We start from the raw sequence: 18,739 nt of genomic DNA, 5'->3' as shown, positions 1-18,739 counted from the left end.
TGATGTAATACATGGCAACCTGGTTGTCTGTCTGAATTTGGATAATTTGGTGGAACAGCCGATCTCTGAAAGCCTTCAGAGCATTCCAGATCGCTCGTAACTCCAGAAGATTGATCTGCAGATCGCGTTCCTGGAGGGACCAGCTTCCTTGGGTGTGAAGCCCATCGACATGAGCTCCCCATCCCAGGAGAGACGCATCTGTTGTCAGCACTTTTTGTGGCTGAGGAATTTGGAAAGGACGTCCCAGAGTCAAATTGGACCAAATCGTCCACCAATACAGGGATTTGAGAAAACTCGTGGACAGGTGGATCACGTCTTCTAGATCCCCAGCAGCCTGAAACCACTGGGAAGCTAGGGTCCATTGAGCAGATCTCATGTGAAGGCGGGCCATGGGAGTCACATGAACTGTGGAGGCCATGTGGCCCAGCAATCTCAACATCTGCCGAGCTGTGATCTGCTGTGACGCTCGCACCCGCGAGACAAGGGACAACAAGTTGTTGACTCTCGCCTCTGGGAGATAGGCGCGAGCCGTCCGAGAATCCAGCAGAGCTCCTATGAATTTGAGTTTCTGCACTGGGAGAAGATGGGACTTTGGGTAATTTATCACAAACCCCAGTAGCTCCAGGAGGCGAATAGTCATCTGCATGGACTGCAGGGCTCCTGCCTCGGATGTGTTCTTCACCAGCCAATCGTCGAGATATGGGAACACGTGTACCCCCAGTCTGCGAAGTGCTGCTGCTACTACAGCCAAGCACTTGGTGAACACTCTGGGCGCAGAGGCGAGCCCAAAGGGTAGCACACAGTACTGGAAGTGACGTGTGCCCAGCTGAAATCGCAGATACTGTCTGTGAGCTGGCAGTATCGGGATGTGCGTGTAGGCGTCCTTCAAGTCCAGAGAGCATAGCCAATCGTTTTGCTGAATCATGGGGAGAAGGGTGCCCAGGGAAAGCATCCTGAACTTTTCTTTGACCAGATATTTGTTCAGGGCCCTTAGGTCTAGGATGGGACGCATCCCCCCTGTTTTCTTTTCCACAAGGAAGTACCTGGAATAGAATCCCAGCCCTTCCTGCCCGGATGGCACGGGCTCGACCGCATTGGCGCTGAGAAGGGCGGAGAGTTCCTCTGCAAGTACCTGCTTGTGCTGGAAGCTGTAAGACTGAGCTCCCGGTGGACAATTTGGAGGTTTTGAGGCCAAATTGAGGGTGTATCCTTGCCGGACTATTTGGAGAACCCACTGATCGGAGGTTATGAGAGGCCACCTTTGGTGAAAAACTTTCAACCTCCCTCCTACTGGCAGGTCGCCCGGCACTGACACTTGGATGTCGGCTATGCTCTGCTGGAGCCAGTCAAAAGCTCGTCCCTTGCTTTTGCTGGGGAGCCGAGGGGCCTTGCTGAGGCGCACGGCAAGGCGAGTCCGCAATCCGCTGCTGGATTCTATTCTCCAGGTCGGAGGCACGCAGCCATGAGAGTCTGCGCATCACTACACCTTGAGCAGCGGCCCTGGACGCAACATCAAAGGTGTCATACACCCCTCTGGCCAGGAATTTTCTGCACGCCTTCAGCTACCTGACCACCTCCTGAAAAGGCTTGGCTTGCTCAGGGGGGAGCGCATCCACCGAGCCCGCCAACTGCCGCACATTGTTCCGCATGTGTATGCTCGTGTAGAGCTGGTAAGACTGAATTTTGGCCACGAGCATAGAAGAATGGTAGGCCTTCCTCCCAAAGGAGTCCAAGGTTCTAGAGTCCTTGCCCGGGGGCGCCGAAGCATGCTCCCTAGAACTCTTGGCCTTCTTTAGGGCCAAATCCACAACTCCAGAGTCGTGAGGCAACTGAGTGCGCATCAGCTCTGGGTCCCCATGGATCCGGTACTGGGACTCGATCTTCTTGGGAATGTGGGGATTAGTTAATGGTTTGGTCCAGTTCGCCAGCAATGTCTTTTTGAGGACATGATGCATGGGTACAGTGGATGCTTCCTTAGGTGGAGAAGGATAGTCCAGGAGCTCAAACATTTCAGCCCTGGGCTCGTCCTCCACAACCACCGGGAAGGGGATGGCCGTAGACATCTCCCGGACAAAGGAAGCGAAAGACAGACTCTCGGGAGGAGAAAGCTGTCTTTCAGGAGAGGGAGTGGGATCAGAAGGAAGACCCTCAGACTCCTCGTCAGAGAAATATCTGATGTCTTCCTCTTCTTCCCACGAGGCCTCACCCTCGGTGTCAGACACAAGTTCACGAACCTGTGTCTGCAACCGTGCCCGGCTCGACTCCGTGGAACCACAGCCACAGTGTGGGCGTCGAGAGGTAGACTCCCTCGCCCGCACCGGCGAAGCTCCCTCCGCCGACGTAGTCGGGGAGCCTTCCTGGGAGGCGACCGCGGTCGGCACCGCACGCGGTACCGACGCCGGAGACCTCACCCCGGGCGATGGACCAGCCGGCGCCACGCTCGACGGTACCGGTGGCGCAAGCACCCCCGGTACCGGAGGGGTAGGGCGCAAACAGCTCTCCCAGGATCTCTGGGAGAACGGCCCGGAGGCTCTCGTTCAGAGCGGCTGCAGAAAAAGGCATGGAGGTCGATGCAGGCGTCGATGTCAGAGTCTGTTCCGGGCATGGAGGCTGTTCCGGGCTGTCCAGAGTGGAGCGCATCGACACCTCTTGGACAGAGGGTGAGCGGTCCTCTCGGTGCCGATGCCTGCTGGGTGCCGACTCCCTCGGCGACCCAGAGCTCTCGGTGCCGACGCGGGAAGGGGACCGGTGTCGATGCTTCTTCGACTTCTTGCGAAGCATGTCACCGGAGCTTCCCGGCACCGACGAGGAGGACGTAGAATCCAGCCGTCTCTTCCTCGGGGCCGAGACCGAAGAGGGTCGGTCTCGGGGGGGGGGGGGGGGCTGTACCACAGGAGCCCTCAGGGTAGGGGGAGACCCACCCGAAGGCTCACCGCCACCAGCAGGGGAATGGACAGCCCTCACCTGCACTCCAGACGAAGCACCACCGTCCGACGACATCAGCAGACGAGGTCCCGGTACCACCGACGTCGATACAGTCGTCCGATGTCTCAGCGCCGATGCAGAGGGCCGATGCCTCGATGCACTCGATGCACTGGCAGCCGAGGATGAAAGTCTGGACGCTGAAGACGTCGATGTACTCGATACCCCCGGTGCCGATGCCGACGAAGAGCCCGAGAACAAAATGTTCCACTGGGCTAACCTCGCTACCTGAGTCCGCTTTTGTAAAAGGGAACACAGACTACAGGCCTGAGGGCGGTGCCCAGCCCCCAGACACTGAAGACACGACGCGTGCCTGTCAGTGAGCGAGATTACCCGGGCGCACTGGGTGCACTTCTTGAAGCCGCTGGAAGGCTTCGATGTCATGGGCGGAAAAATCACGCCGGCGAGATCAAAACTCGAAATGACGAAAATTGGCACCACAAAAATAGGGAGAAGAAAATTTCGGCCGAGGCCTAACTGAGGCCTACCCCGACGACGAAAGAAAACTTACCGGGGCGAAAAGCTTGAAATACGGGAAGGAAAAAAACCAAAAAGGCTCTTCCCGAACACTTTTAAACTTTTTGAGAAGAAACGAGTCGAAAACGATGCGCAAGGTCAACTTTCCGGGGCACGAACGGCGAAACACGACCGTACCGAGCGCGGACAAAAGAAGACTGACGAACACGAGCCGGTTCGGGCGGGAAGACGGCCGCGCATGCGCGGTGCGCATGGGCGCGCGAGGACTAGCAAAGGCCTTTGCTAGTGAAGTTTCCGATTGGAGGGGCTGCCGTGGACGTCACCCCATCAGTGAGAACAAGCAGCCTGCTTGTCCTCGGAGAAAACCTTGACACACCAGTTGACACCTGAAGACTAATCTCTCCGAAAATGGCCTTTATTGGAATAAGCACGCTTACTCACAGTTAACTGCAGATCAGATGTTGTGCCCCACTGGCAACGAGTCTCCCAGGTACTGAGATGAGCAGTAGGTCAGAGCTGGCAGAATGCTGTACAATGCCCTCTTTCAGCCACATTCAAGGTAAGAACTAAGTTCTGTAACGTGGCTAACACGTGAAAGGGATCTAAAACTGGCTTACAAAAATGGCCACTACCTCATGGACTACCGGAAACAAAACAGGGCACACTCTGACCCAGTAAGCAGGGAGAATAGCACCATGGGAGTAGAGCCTACCAACATCGTGAGCATTTGCCACAAGCTAGTGGAATCACGGAGCCCAATACCCTACACCGACATAACAGAAAAGGTGTCACACTCACCCGAGAGCCACATCAGAACCAGGGAAAGGCTGTCACAGGATAGAACACATTCTGCTGTCATGGAGGTGGGTACGGCATTTGAGGCTGGCATAGAGGCTGGAAAAAAAGTTTTTAAAGTATTTTTTTTTTTTGTGGGAGGGGGTTAGTGACCACTGGGGGAGTCCGGGGAGGTCATCCCCAATTCCCTCCAGTGGTCATCTGGGCAGTTGGGGCACTTTTTTGGGACTTGTTCGTGAAAAAAAATGGTCCAAAAAAAGTGACCCAAAATCGTGGTAAAAACGCCTTTTTTTCAATTATCAGCTAAAGACGCCCATCTCTCCTCGGCTGATAACCACGCCCCAGTTCCGCCTTCACCACGCCTCTGACACGCCCCCATCAACTTTACCCGTTTCCGCGACGGATTGCAGTTGGAAATGCCCAAAATCGGCTTTCGATTATACCGATTTGGGCACCCATGGGAGAAAGACACCCATCTCCCGATTTGGGTCGCAATATAGGCGTTTTTCTCTTTCAATTATAAGCAGGATAGAGAGTGAATGTGATACAGTGTGAGACATAGAGTGTGTGAGAGACAGTGTGTGAGAGTGAGAGAGAGAAAGACATTGACTTTGAGAGAGAGAGAGAGAGAGAGAGAGAGAGTGAGTGTGTGTGTGTGACAGAGATACCTCCCCCCCCCTGTCTGGTGTCAGGCCCCCCCCCTCCCTCCCTCCCTCTCTCTGGTGTCTGAGCGTTACTGTGCAGGAGGCTGAGCTCTGGCTGTGCTTCAAGGAACTGACCAATCCTATTTAATAGAATGCACCTCCAACATTCTGAAGCCGAGAAACCTCGTGTGGTTGGTCACTTCTGCTTGTGACGAACCTGGAAGTACGTGATGTCAGTTCAGGAGATGGATACAGAATGCCTCAGTCATGCAGTCAGCTTCAGAATGTTGGAGGAGAGTTTTATTATATAGGATATGGTCAAAACGCTTCTTTTCTCTTTGAACTGCCCTAGGGAATTGTATGAAGTGGTCAAATCTTTGACTAGAAAACCCTATTTTTATGCAGATCATATTGCAACCATGTTTAAGTTTACATTCTTAAGTGATTAGAGTCTGCTATGACTTGTACAGTCCCTACGCATTAGGATCGTTTTAATATTCAATAGCAATATTATCAATCCCCACTAAAACATGCCAGCACATGTATTATTTCATATGCGTTTTTTCATTAAATAAAGCTAGAAAGAAAAAGCCTCAGAGTCACAATCAGACTATAGAATGAAACTCGCTGACGTCAAGAATAATCACTTCATTGGCTGAAGAAGCCTTCCATAAAAACACCAAAATGAAATTAACATCAAGTGGGTGTAAAAGAATTTCACTTATCTGTGATCAAAGTTGAAAATTATCTCCTCTCTCTCAAATCTTTGAGATTTTTAAAAATTATAATCCTGAATGGTCCCACTGATGGTGAGAAGCTGCATCAGAGATTCTGGACCATCATAATTAAATCTCTAATCAGCACCTAATTATAACTCGGGTCACAAATGCAGAAAAAAGTACCACAAGTTTACCTGCTCAATTACTGTGCAGTATTTGCACACTTCCTTGCCCGAATGGCACTGGACAAAATTGCTCCAGGCGGCGGTGGTGGGTGCTCCACACGTGAGACTTTCTAGTCGCACTTGCACTTTGGCACACACTTAACTCCCGAATCGATGGCTCACCTCCGAGGCTCCGACCACGCTCCAGCTCCTTTTCCCTTCCCACTCAATGACTCCCGCCCGCCCTCGCGGAAACAGGAAATACCATCAGAAGGAGGCAGGGACATTGAACGGGAAGGCGGAAGGGAAAAGCTGGGGTGAGCCGTCCGTCGTGCCTGCTGCTGTGCTGCAACTGATGTCTGTCTGTGTCGGGGTGGGCCGTCGCTGCAAGTTCTGCACTCTCGTTGTCCTGCTGGGACTGGGAGGCAGGAGCTGATGGCGGGCTGTGGGCACCGGTGGCGGGAGGCAGCGGAGCGAATCGGCGCGAGCATGATGATGCGGTCCGAGCGAGTGGGGGTCGGAGGGAGAGGCAGAATTGAGGCGTGCTGCGCGGGGCCCCCTTAAGCACGGGGCCCTATGCGGCCACCTCAGTCGCCTCTGCTTAAGACCGGCCCTGGGGATAGGTACACAAAACAGGACCAGGGTCATTGTAAAGCAGTCGCGTACAAATTGGCCATGACAATTAGAATAGCTACATGGAATGTAGGAGGCATAATGTCTCCCATAAAAAGATCAAAAATCCTTGCAGCCCTTAGACGACATAAAATAGACATCGCTTGCCTACAGGAAACAAGGCTGTCAGACCAAGAACATAAAAAGCTAAAAAAACAAGGGGTTGAAGAGGTATACGCGGTAGCGGCCCAAGGAAGGAAGGGAGGAGTGGCAGTTCTAGTGAGGAGAGGGGTACCCTGTAAATTGACAGTAATGGAAAGAGGGGAACATGGGAATTATATTTTGCTTAAAGTGTGGTCACCAAGGGCGGATTTTCACTTGTTGGCCCTAAACGGCCCTAACGCACCAGACCAGAAAGTTTATCAGCAGCTGATGAATAGATGCATGACACTCCGGGGGGGGGGAAGAGCTGATGGTAGTGGGAGACTTCAATTTGATCTCAGACCCCAACATAGATTGCTCAACGTGCATGTCATCGTATTACCGAGGGTACAGATCGAACACTTGGCAGATGTTTGCCACCACACTGGGCCTGGTAGATACTTGGAGGACCCTCCACCCTGGGGAACGGGACTACACGCATCGCTCCAGGGCACATGGCACTCAGTCTCGCCTAGATTACATACTGACGGACCAGGCCTTGTTCACCCGGATATGTACAGTCCATATAGGCCTGGAAGAAATATCCGATCACACCCCGGTGTGGGCGGATCTGGAACTGGCACCGGACACGGAAGGGGGCGGCCCAGGCTCACGTTTCCTGACATATTTAGCTGGGGATCCACATTTTCACCAATATATACACACTAAGTGGAATGAATACAAAGAAAATAATAAACAGCATGAGGAGCAACCTAAACTGTTCTGGACAGACTCGAAAGCAGTGCTGAGGGGCGAGGTCATAGCTTATGTATGCAGAAGGAAAAAACCATCTGGAGAAGAGTATATTGCAGCTGGAAGGGGAGGCACAAACAGCTAAAGCGAAACACATCCAACATCCCACTGCACAAACACTGGAGACCCTGAGAGCGACCCAGGTAACCCTTAACACCCTCATACACGAGAAAGCCTCGCACTCTATGAACTACCAAAAGTACAGGTTAAAGAGGTTCGGGAATAGGTCTGGGAGGCTCATGGCGAGGTTGATTAAAGGGTGGGGAGGTTCTAGAATAATAGACGCACTCAAGGACACTAAAGGTAAAGTAGTGAATGACCACAAAGCGATAGTCGGTCTGTTCACAGACTATTTCAGCTCCTTATATAGAGATGACGCAGGGAGATCAAGCATGCAGGCTGAGGTTCAGCACTATTTAGAACAGGTGACGCTCCCTAAGCTGATAGAGTCAGAACTAGAGGCTTTGAATGCCCCTTTACAACTTACTGAACTACAAACAGCGATCAAATCTTTAAAACCATACTCAGCACTGGGGCCTGATGGATACTCTGGGGAGTATTATAAAAACCTGCCGGTGGAGGCGATGGGGGCATTATTGGCTTACATTGAAGAGGTAGTCGAGACAGGCGCATTCCCCCTCCATGAAAACACAGCACTAATCACCCTAATCCCGAAACCTGGGAAGCCCAGAGAGCAGGTGACATCATACCGGCCTATTTCTCTTCTAAATGTGGGGGTAAAGCTATTAGCTAAGATACTGGCGGAACGGATGGCCTTGCCCCTTACTAGGATGGTGACTCCCGAACAAGTGGGTTTTGTGAGGGGGAGGCAATCCTCTTTTAATGTCAGGTGACTACTGCTGGCGATGGCTCACTGCCGGGCGGGGAGAGCACCTGCCCTGGTGGTGAGCCTCGACGCAGAGAAGGCCTTTGACAGGATCGCCTGGCCATATCTTTTTCAGGTATTAGATTACATGGGATTTAGTGGCTGGAGCTTAGAGGTGATAAGGGCTCTTTATAAGGACCCCAAGGCAGCATTGTTAGTAAATGGAGTGAAGGGCCCAGGGTTCCCAGTAATGAAAGGGACAAGACAGGGCTGTCCGTTAATCGCCCCTCCTATTTACCTTAGCCCTGGAGCCCCTGCTCTGCACCATAATGTTAACTGAGGAAGTGAAAGGAGTGACTCTAGGACGCGAGCAGGCCAAACTACTAGCAAATGTTGACGACTTGCTTTTGGTGTTGCAAGAACCAGAGAGATCTCTTCAGAACATGCTGACATTGCTAGAGACTTATGGACATTATTCCGGATTTAAATTGAACTATGACAAGTCCTGGACATTACCACTGGCGCCCATGCTGAAAAACGCCTGGCGTGGACCCTTTCCACTTCGGCGGGCGGGGGACTCCCTCAAATACCTAGGGATACAGGTACCAGCAGACTTGAAGAAATTATATGAATTGAATGTGACAGCTTTGATGTCGGATACCAAGCTAAAACTAGAGGCCTGGGAGGCGCTACCGATATCCCTCCTAGGAAGGGTGGCACTGTATAATATGTTCAACATCCCAAAATGGTTATACGTCTTTCAAACAGTGCCCCTGTACCTCTCCAAAGCAGATGAAAGACAACAGAACAGACTCTTAAACACATTCCTATGGAAAAGGAAGAAAGCACGCCTATCACTGTCAATGATGGGCACCCCGGTGGAATACGGGGGAATGGGTCTCATAAGCTTACGACAGGTGACTGTTGCCTGTGGAATGCCGCACATCAGCGATTGGCACAGGCAATCCTCGGACTTTTCAAACACAGCTTTAGAAGCACAAATGTCTCCAGATATAGATCTTGGATGCCTATTACATCTACCGGGGAGAATGACCCCGGTGGAGTTACAACAGTCAAATTTAGTGCCTGCAGCAAGGGCCACATGGCGCTGGTTGTGCCGGTTGCATCGTTTTTCACCAAGAGTGACTCCCTACCTGCCCCTTTGTGGTAACCCGATGTTCCCGGCGGGCAACATCTATGCAACATTTGGCTGCTGGGGGAGACAGGGCCTTAAATATCTATTGCAAGCAGTGACTGGAAAATTAAGCCCTTCACAGACCTCCAAACAGAGTACAACATCCCCAGCACAGATCATTGGCACTATCACCAACTGGTGCATTATATCCGTAGCCTCCCCTGGACGTCCCTGACTGAAGATGTGAGAGAGGAACTATCGGCGGCGTACTCTTTCGAAGCTCAACAGCAGGTGCCCCTGACTTTTCACCATAGACATATCAAGGACTCCGCTTCGGAGTTGGATTACAAAAAATTGGCAGATTCCTGGACTGCAGACCTCGGAGCTCCCATTGCAGCAAAATATGTTAAGACATTTATTTTGGGCATCCGCAAGAGGTCCAGATTTGAAGAACACTGGGAACTATGGTACAAATTTGCACTCCGCATATACATTTCACCGTGCAGAGCATTCCACATGGGGGTCTCCCCCTGGGGGGAGTGCCCGAAATGTGGCACAGAGGGCATGCTGCTGGGCCACATGTTCTGAGGATGCAGACAGGTTAAGAAGCTGTGGAGGGATGTGTTGTTACAGGTCTCTACATGGTGGGGGTCGGTGTGGTACTATGATGTATTATTGCTGTTTGGTAGGCCTCACCTAGCGTTACCAGCCTCGAGAGGTTATAAATCGTTTGCGAATAAAGCAACATTAGCAGTGCTACAAACATTGTTGGCTGGGTGGACGGCCAGGCAACGGCCAAGTACTCAGCAATGGCGAACAAAAATGATCGTGCTGATGCGGCTGGAGATACTGGATATCAAAGATTGGAACTCAGAGACAGGAGTAGCATTCCAAGCCTGTTGGAGCCCCTTTTGGAATACAGTGTCTCCAGGAGTAAGAAGACTGTTCTTCTTTGGAAAAGGGGAAAAAGGGGGGGGGGGAAGAGAGAGGGGGGTAAAAGGAGGGAGGGCAGGCGGAATGGAAGGGGGTTGGAAGGATAGGGAGAGATTTGGGAGTAGGGAGGGAATAGGGGAGAAAAAGCAAAATGTTTGGTGACGTACGTTGTGATGATGTTATGATGTGATTATAATAGGTTCTTCATTTGGAGAAATGTACATGTTATGTTACTGCCAATAAACAGATTTAAACATAAAGGTAGCATAGGCGCTTATGTGCCTTTATAAAATAAACTCATACAGTGACTTACTACAAATGCTCTCAAAATATGTGCTTTTGTGCATATATTTTGTAAAATGCACATGCACATAGCAGTTCTGTTCCAGTTCCACACAAACCAAAGAATACCCCGGGATGGATAACATAAAAGTGGGAATTATTTTATGGTGTGCATACTTATGTGCACTTCTGTATGAGTTTGTTTCCACATGTACAACATGCTCTATACTTGGAAAAAAATTCATAAAATTACCCCCTTAAGTCACTGAAAGTTAGGCACTGGGATGATCCACTACTAAGCATGAATTCTACATTGGCAAGCATAATTGCTGTTATACATTTTGTTTAAAAAAAAAAAAAAAAGAACAAAAAACACCTATACAAAGCTTCTTTTCTGCATAACTGCCAAAACCTGACCAATTTCAATAAAATTTGGGATATATCACCCTGAATAAATTTGCAATAAGCCTACATTCACGCCAGTCACCTTACTTAAATGAAGTTGCCACCATCTAGCAATTATAGTCATGATATGTGCAATCACTATTTTATATTTATTTGTATTTTAAAACAATAATAACAAGCATTTCAACTTGAAAAAGAAAGGCACTTTTAGAATTAACACAAAAAAAGTTACTAATCCAAACTTATAAATTTTATTTTATTATTTTTTGTTACTAATCCATACTTAAGGAAATTAAACAGTGTTCATCAGTCCACAAAAAAGGAGAGAGATCCAAGAAAGGAACATAAATCCCTGAAGCATGAGATAGTTAACAAAAAGTAACATCATCCAAATGATACTGAAAGGAGCCAAAATAACACAAAACAAGCTACTGAGCTTCTAAATCTGATGGTTCAGGTTCAGGGGGTTCCAATGTCTTTGCATCAATAAACAATTTCAGCTGTTCTGGGTCAAGTAAAATATACTTCTTTGTGGAATACGATACACAACATTTACATGGAAAACGCAATAAAAAGTTGGCACCAAATGAAAGGACTTGTTGCTGCATTTGTAGAAACTTCTTCCTGCATATTCCTGTGTAACCTTTATTAAGTCAGGAAATATTCAAAACTTCTGTCCCACAAAGAGCTTTTGTCTATGGCTAAAGTAAAATTTCATAACATGATCTCTGTCTTGTGGGAAAACAAAAGCTATAGGAAGAATTGCATAAGTCACAGTCTCTGTATCAGATTTTTCCAGAAACGTCCTGGGATATAGCTTCCAAATCTAGGACCTGGGCAGCTCCATGTAAATCTGAGGCCTTAACTTTAGATGTACTATAATAAAGTTTAGTGTTGGATATATCCTCTTTTGGTATTAACAGCACTTCATCAAAATAATTTGTCAAAGCTGACTAGAAGAAAAAATAGGATGCTTTGGAAAATTTAGGAAATATACATTAAAAAACCTCATGGAATTTTCCTGGTTCTCAAGTCTTCTATTAGTAACAACTTTATCTTTAATCTGGGCAGATGGTAGTTTCTCTAACTCAGAAGTCTCCATTGCCACCTTTTGTACCTGGGCATACAAGGTTTCCAAAGAAGGTTACCACTGCCTTAGTGAGGAAAGCCACTGCTAAATGCAAAGAGGTCAAAGCCCCCCAAACAAGAGTCAAGTGAAACTTGCTCTGGTCTTACCAGCAGTACCAGTGTCTTCAGTACAGGAAAGCTTTATGCACCAAAACTTGAGGCAAACTACCAAGAAGATGGTATAGCAGTTAGAAAATCATCGACTGATGGTTAGTAATATCTTCTCCCATAACTACTGTTTCAAATGGCTAAGTAGGAGTAATCGTCATATTCCGGGAGAAAGCTTCAGCGATGGTAACTTGCCGAAAAAGGAGTACCTCCCATTTTGCTTTAAAGATAAACAGTTACCATAGTTTTCAGTCAGGAGGATCTGATCCTTATTAAAAATTTTAATTTGGAAAAAGATTATGGTCCTTATAGATTGGTGTAAGAGTTTATAGAAAAGAGGTGGAAGAGGGTAAGCGTAGATTATGATTTGAAGAAATTGTGAGAAACAGACTCAACAGATCACCAGTCAGTATATGACAGGGTCCTATCACTTCCCACTGAAGAAAACATTATAACAGTTGAATAACCAGGTTGTGATATGACATTGTTTAGGTGAGGTGGCTGGCATGAGTGTTGTTTATTACGAATTTATTCAGGATGATATTTCTCAAATTTTATTAAATTGGTCAAGTTTTGACAGAGTTATGCAGAAAACAAGATTTGCACTTTAGGCATGAGCACTTATGCCAGCCCAATGGTTGATATAAAGTCTACAGTTCTAGAACCCATTCACTTTAATGTTAGGCACGTCCCTAATCAGTCCCCTTGCGGTTGTGTGCTATGGAATTTTCATGCACAATTTGTTGAAGACTATGCAGTGGCGTACCTAGGGTAGTTGACACCTGGGGCTGGTCATTTTGTAACACCCCCCCCCCCCCCTCCAAAATCCAGTACTAGGCATACTGAGAATACAAAACACTCAGGACCTATAGAGCAATTCTAGCATACCATAAGCAGTCATTTCTACAAGTCACACTGCATGATCTGATCAACCACTTGCTCAACCTTCTCATCAAAAATATTATCCCCTCGGCAAGGGACATCCGCAGTCCGCTGCTGGACTCAATTGTCCAGGTCAGAGGCACGCAGCCATGAGAGTCTGCGCATCACTATACCTTGGGCAGCGGTTCTGGATGCAAGATCAAAAGAATCATAAGCACCCCCCGGACAGGAATTTACGACACGCCTTCTGCTGCCTGACCACCTCCTGAAAAGGCCTGGCCTGCTCCGGAGGGAGCTTATCAACCAAGTCCGCCAGTTGCTTCACCGTGTTCCTCAAGTGAATGCTCATGTAGAGCTGGTAGGATTGAATTTTGGCCATGACATAGAGGCCTGATACGCCTTTCTCCCAAAAGAGTTCAGGGTTCTACATTCTCTTCCCAGGGGCGCTGAGGCAAAGTCTCTAGAACTCCTGGCTCTCTTGAGAGTGGAATCCACAACCATATTGTCATGAGGTAACTACAACTTCATCAGCTCAGGTTCTCCGTGAATCCGATATTGGGACTCAACTTTCTTGGGAATGGTGGGATTACTTAGTGGTTTCATCCAGTTCCGCATAAGTGTCTCCTTGAGCACATTATGCAAAGGAACCATGGATGACTCCTTAGGTGGCGAAGGATAGTCAAGGACCTCGAGCATCTCAGTCCTAGGCTCCTCCTCAGATACCACAGGGAAGGGAATAGCCACAGACATTTCCTGGACAAATGAAGAGAAAGAAAGACTCTCCGGGGGAGAAAGCTTTCTTTCTGGTGAAGGAGTAGGATCAGAGGGAAGACCACAAGACTCCTCAGAAGAGAAATACCTGGGATTTTGCCCTTCATCCCATGAGGCATCCTCATCGGTATTGGACAAGAGTTCCTTAACTGCAGTTCGAAACCGGGCCCGTCTCAACGCCGAGGAACCATGTCCTCGATGGTGATGTTGAGAAGTCGACTCCCATGCCGGCGGCAATGAAGCTCCCTCCAGCGATGTCGACGGGGAGTCGACCTGGGTGGCAGCCGAGGCCGATGCCACAGGCAGTACTGGCATCGGAGACCTCACCATAGGCGAAGAGTCAGCTGCCGCTTCCATCGACGGTACGGAGGGCGCAAGCACCCCCGGTACTGGAGCAGACTGACGCAGCAACCCTTCCAGAAGACCTGGAAGAATGGCTCGGATGCGCTCTTCCAGACAGAATAGTCGTCAATCCTACACAGTCAATGCCAACTGAAAGCCATGTCTTTTTCACAAACACAGATACACCCTAATCTACTATAGAATAAGTAATCATAAACTTTCTATTTAGACAAAAATTAAACTGAACCCCCAAGATGCTTTGCTCCGTGGATCTTGTCGGGTGATTGTGACCTGGATGGGTCACTGTCGGAGACAGGGTGCTGGGCTAGATGGACCTTTGGTCTGTCTCAGTGTGGTGATGCTTATGTCTTATGCCAAACTCTGCATACAATGCAACACCACAGAAACAGAAAATGTCCCCTAGAACTGTGCAAAATATAAAGACAGCAGATGTAAATTGGAAAAAAAACTAACAAATACCAATCACCACTTTACAAATTAACAAATAGAAATAAAACAAATAAAGAAAATAAAATAATACCATTTTATTGGACTGATACATTTAGCTTTCAGAGGCCAAAACCTCCTTCCTTAGGTCAATACAGTATAGTGCTGATACAGTATCCTACCTGACCTGAGGAAGGGAGTTTTGTTCTCCGAAAGTTAGTCAAAATGTATTAAAATTAGTCCAATAAAAAGATTACCTTATTTACATGTTCTATTTATAAACATTTATTAACACATCTACAATACTACTTTATCCTAAAGCAAAAAAAAATAAAAAAAATATTTTATTTATAGTTTGTTGTCTCTGGTTTCTGCTTTCCTCATCTTCTTTTCACCGTCTTCCTTCCAACCAGCATCTGTCTTCGCTCTCTCTCTGCCATCCAGTGTTTGCCCTGTCTGCCGTCCCTTCCATCCACTGTCTGCCCTTTCTCTCTGCCCCTTCAATCCACCATTTGCCCTCCCCCCCCCCATCCATCCAGGGTCTGCCCTCCCTATTGCTGCCCCTTCTTTTAGGCCCCCAGTTCCAGCCCCATTATCCCACCTGCCCTTAGTTCCAGCCCCAGCCCACATCTCCCACCTGCCCCTCCTTTTCAGCCCCCAGATTCAGCCCCACTATCCCACCAGTCCCCAGTTTCAGCCCCAGCCCTTTTCTCCCACCAGTCCTGAGCTTCAGCCTCCAGCCACTTCTTCCTGTCCTTTTCAGCCCCCAGTCCCCACAGTTTCAGCCCCTGCCCCTTTTCAGGCCCCAGTTCCAGTACTAGCCCCTTATCCCACCTACCCTCCTTTTCAGCCCCCAGTTCCAGTCCCCTTCATCCACATGCCTTGCATTAGGGCCCCCCTTTTCAGCCCCAGACCCATTCTTCCACTTGCCCCAGGCATGGTCCCATTCTCCCTCCTGCCCCCTTCTCAGACCTCAGTTCTAGCTTCAGGCCCCATCTCCCATCAGAGCACTCCCTCCCTGACCCAGTCCCCTTCTCTCATCTGAGCCCCCCCCCACCCAGACCCAGTCCCCTTCTCCCAGCTGAGCCCCCCCAGACCCAGTCCCCTTCTCCCATCTGAGCGACCCCCAGAACCAGAACCCTTCTCCCATTTGAGCCCCCCCAGACACAGTCCCCTTCTCCCATCTGAGCCCCCAAGACCTAGTCCCCTTCTCCCATCTGAGCCCCCCCAGACCCAGTCCCCTTCTCCCATCTGAGTGACCCCCAGAACCAGAACCCTTCTCCCATCTGAGTCCCCCCAGACCCAGTCCCCTTCTCCCATCTGAGCCCCCCCCCCCGGACCCAGTCCCCTTCTCCCCTCTGAGCCCCTCCTGGACCCAGTCCCCTTCTCTCCTCTGAGCCCCCCCAGACGCAGTCCCCTTCTCCCAACTGAGCCCCCACCTGCCTACCAGACGACCCTCTTCTCCTGCCACCCAGCCTTTAAAAAAAAAAGATCTGTGAAGCGCCTCGCGTCTTTTCTGCTGTAAAGGAAGCAAATCGCTTCGTCACATCGGCCCTTCCCTCACTGTGTCCCGCCCTCTGATTTAACTTCCTATTTCCACGAGGGCGGGACACAGTGAGGGAAGGGCCGATGCGACGAGGCAATTTGCTTCCTTTACAGAACAGCAGAGCTGATGTGAAGCGCTTCACAGTTTTTTGTTTTTTTTTAAGGCTGGGTGCCGGGTGGCAAGAGAAGAGGGTCATCTGTCCGTCGACGGAGCTGGTAGGCAGGTGGAGACTGCGGCGCCAGCGGAGCAACCCCCCCACCTGCTGACACCCCGGACTGCCCCCACCACTGAGACTATGGGTAGTTATGCACAAACTGCAAACTAGCTGGTGGTTGGGAGGCGGGGCTAGTGCTGGGCAGACTTATACGGTCTGTGCTGGGGCTGGTGGTTGGGAGGCTGGACTAGTGCTGGGCAGACTTATACAGTCTGTGCCGGGGCTGGTGGTTGGGCGGCGGGGATAGTGCTGGGCAGACTTATACGGTCTGTGCCAGAGCCGGTGGTGGGAGGCAGGGATAGTGCTGGGCAGACTTATACGGTCTGTGCCAGAGCAGGTGGTGGGAGGCGGGATTGGTAGTTGGGAGGCGGGGATAGTGCTGGGCAGACTTATAGGGTCTGTGCCAGACCTGGTGGTTGGGAGGCGGGGTTGGTGGTTTGGAGGCGGGGATAGGGCTGGCCAGACTTATACGGTCTGTGCACTGAAGAGGACAGTACAAATAAAAAAGTAGCACATATGAATTTATCTTCTTGGGCAGGCTGGATGGACCGTGCAGGTCTTTTTCTGCCGTCATCTACTATGTTAGTGCTAATTAGTGGCCTAGTGGTTAGGGTGGTGGACTTTGGTCCTGAGGAACTGAGTTTGATTCCCACTTCAGGCACAGGCAGCTCCTTGTGACTCTGGGCAAGTCACTTAACCCTCCATTGCCCCATGTAAGCCGCATTGAGCCTGCCATGAGTGGGAAAGCGCGGGGTACAAATGTAACAAAAAAAATTGTTTGTTAATGCCAATTATTAAGTTACACGTGTAACTGACCCCCTTCTATACCTTGCATGTGCAACTGTGCATGCTAAGTGCAAAATTGAGACTGCAAAATTATAGAATGAGGTGGTTAATGTCCAATGTTTTTGATACTCCAGGTCATTTTTACTCAATTTCTGGGGATTCATGCCACTGTTTGCTAATGGTTTTATGTGTTGAGCCCTCAGTTTGTGTTCTTTCTTTTCAGTTTTTTGCATGCCTGATGATGATCACCTATGGAGCAAGCACTTTCTTTATCTTCATGGAATGGCGAGGACTTGGTATCAATGCAGCAACCAATCATGTCAATGGGGTCTGAAATTTCTGGCAACAATTTGTGCAGCAGTGAATTTTTAACTAGTGTAAATAATGTAAAATGAACATCTTTATATTTTCTGTTTTCTGATTTGTGATATTCTGAAATAAATCTTTTTAAAAGCCCTTATTGAGTTTATACCTATACATTATGCAGAGTTTAAGGCTGGTAGTGAGTAGTACAGTTTGGAAAGGGTTGGTGTTTTATTTTATCAGAGGTTGTATCTTGGTTTATTATGCAGTCCTTGGATAGTAATACTACCATCCCAGTTGTGTGGAGTTGAAGGTCTGTTCTAATGTATGTTAAGATAGGAGACCATGGCAAAACTTGTATCGCAGTTAGGGAGTAAGGAGGCCAGGAGATTACAAGTTGGATGTTGTTAACAAATTATAGATCATTGAAGACTAAGACTTCTTTTCTGCATGATTTGCTTGTAGATATGGAAGCCCAGGTCTGTTGTCTTACATAAGTACATAAGTACCTAGATAGGATTCTAAATAGTGCTGGGGAGGAGTCAGCTGTCTTGGTACATGTGGGTACCAATGACATAGGAAAATGTGGGAGAGAGGTTCTGGAAGCCAAATTTAGGCTCTTAGGTAGAAAGCTCAAATCCAGATCCTCTAGGGTAGCATTTTCTGAAATGCTACATGTTCCATGCGCAGGGCCCAAGAGACAGGCAGAGCTCCGGAGTCTCAATGCGTGGATGAGACGATGGTGTAGGGAGGAGGGTTTTAGATTTGTTAGGAACTGGGCAACATTCTGGGGAAGGGGGAGCCTATTCTGAAAGGATGGGCTCCACCTTAACCAGGGTGGGACCAGGCTGCTGGCGTCGGCATTTAAAAAGGAGATAGAGCAGATTTTAAACTAGAAATGGGGGGAAGGCCGACAGTCGCTCCAAAGCGCATGGTTCGGGATAAGGTATCTTGCAAAGATACCTCACAAACAGGGATGATAGGGTTTCTGGATAGTGAGGTTGCACAACAGACTGTGGTAGGCCAGGTGCCCTTAAATACAACTAAAGATCAAACAAAAGATGGCAAATCAATAGTGTCAGGTACTAAGCATCATGCAAATAGGAACAACAAACATACTCTGAAATGTCTATATGCAAATGCTAGGAGTCTAAGAAATAAGATGGAAGAGTTGGAATATATTGCACTAAATGAAAAATTGGATATAATAGGCATTACTGAGACCTAGTGGAAGGAGCATAACCAGTGGGACACTGTCATACCGGGGTACAAAGTGTATCGTAG

General features: G+C 48.8%; 1 protein-coding gene across 1 annotated transcript in view; it reads left to right on the top strand.

The window, feature by feature from the left end:
• Positions 1-17,608, top strand: part of PLLP (plasmolipin) — a 296,653-nt gene extending 279,045 nt beyond the window's left edge. Inside the window, exon 4 of the mRNA XM_030203734.1 lies at positions 17,376-17,608. Within this exon, the coding sequence (XP_030059594.1) occupies positions 17,376-17,486 (111 nt within the window). The 3' untranslated portion in view covers positions 17,487-17,608. The remainder of the gene's footprint in view (positions 1-17,375) is intronic.
• Positions 17,609-18,739: the final 1,131 nt, after the last annotated feature.

The sequence above is a fragment of the Microcaecilia unicolor genome, chromosome 5, assembly GCF_901765095.1.
Source record: "Microcaecilia unicolor chromosome 5, aMicUni1.1, whole genome shotgun sequence".
Classification (NCBI taxonomy): domain Eukaryota; kingdom Metazoa; phylum Chordata; class Amphibia; order Gymnophiona; family Siphonopidae; genus Microcaecilia; species Microcaecilia unicolor.
This window is presented reverse-complemented; position numbering and strand designations above follow the sequence as displayed.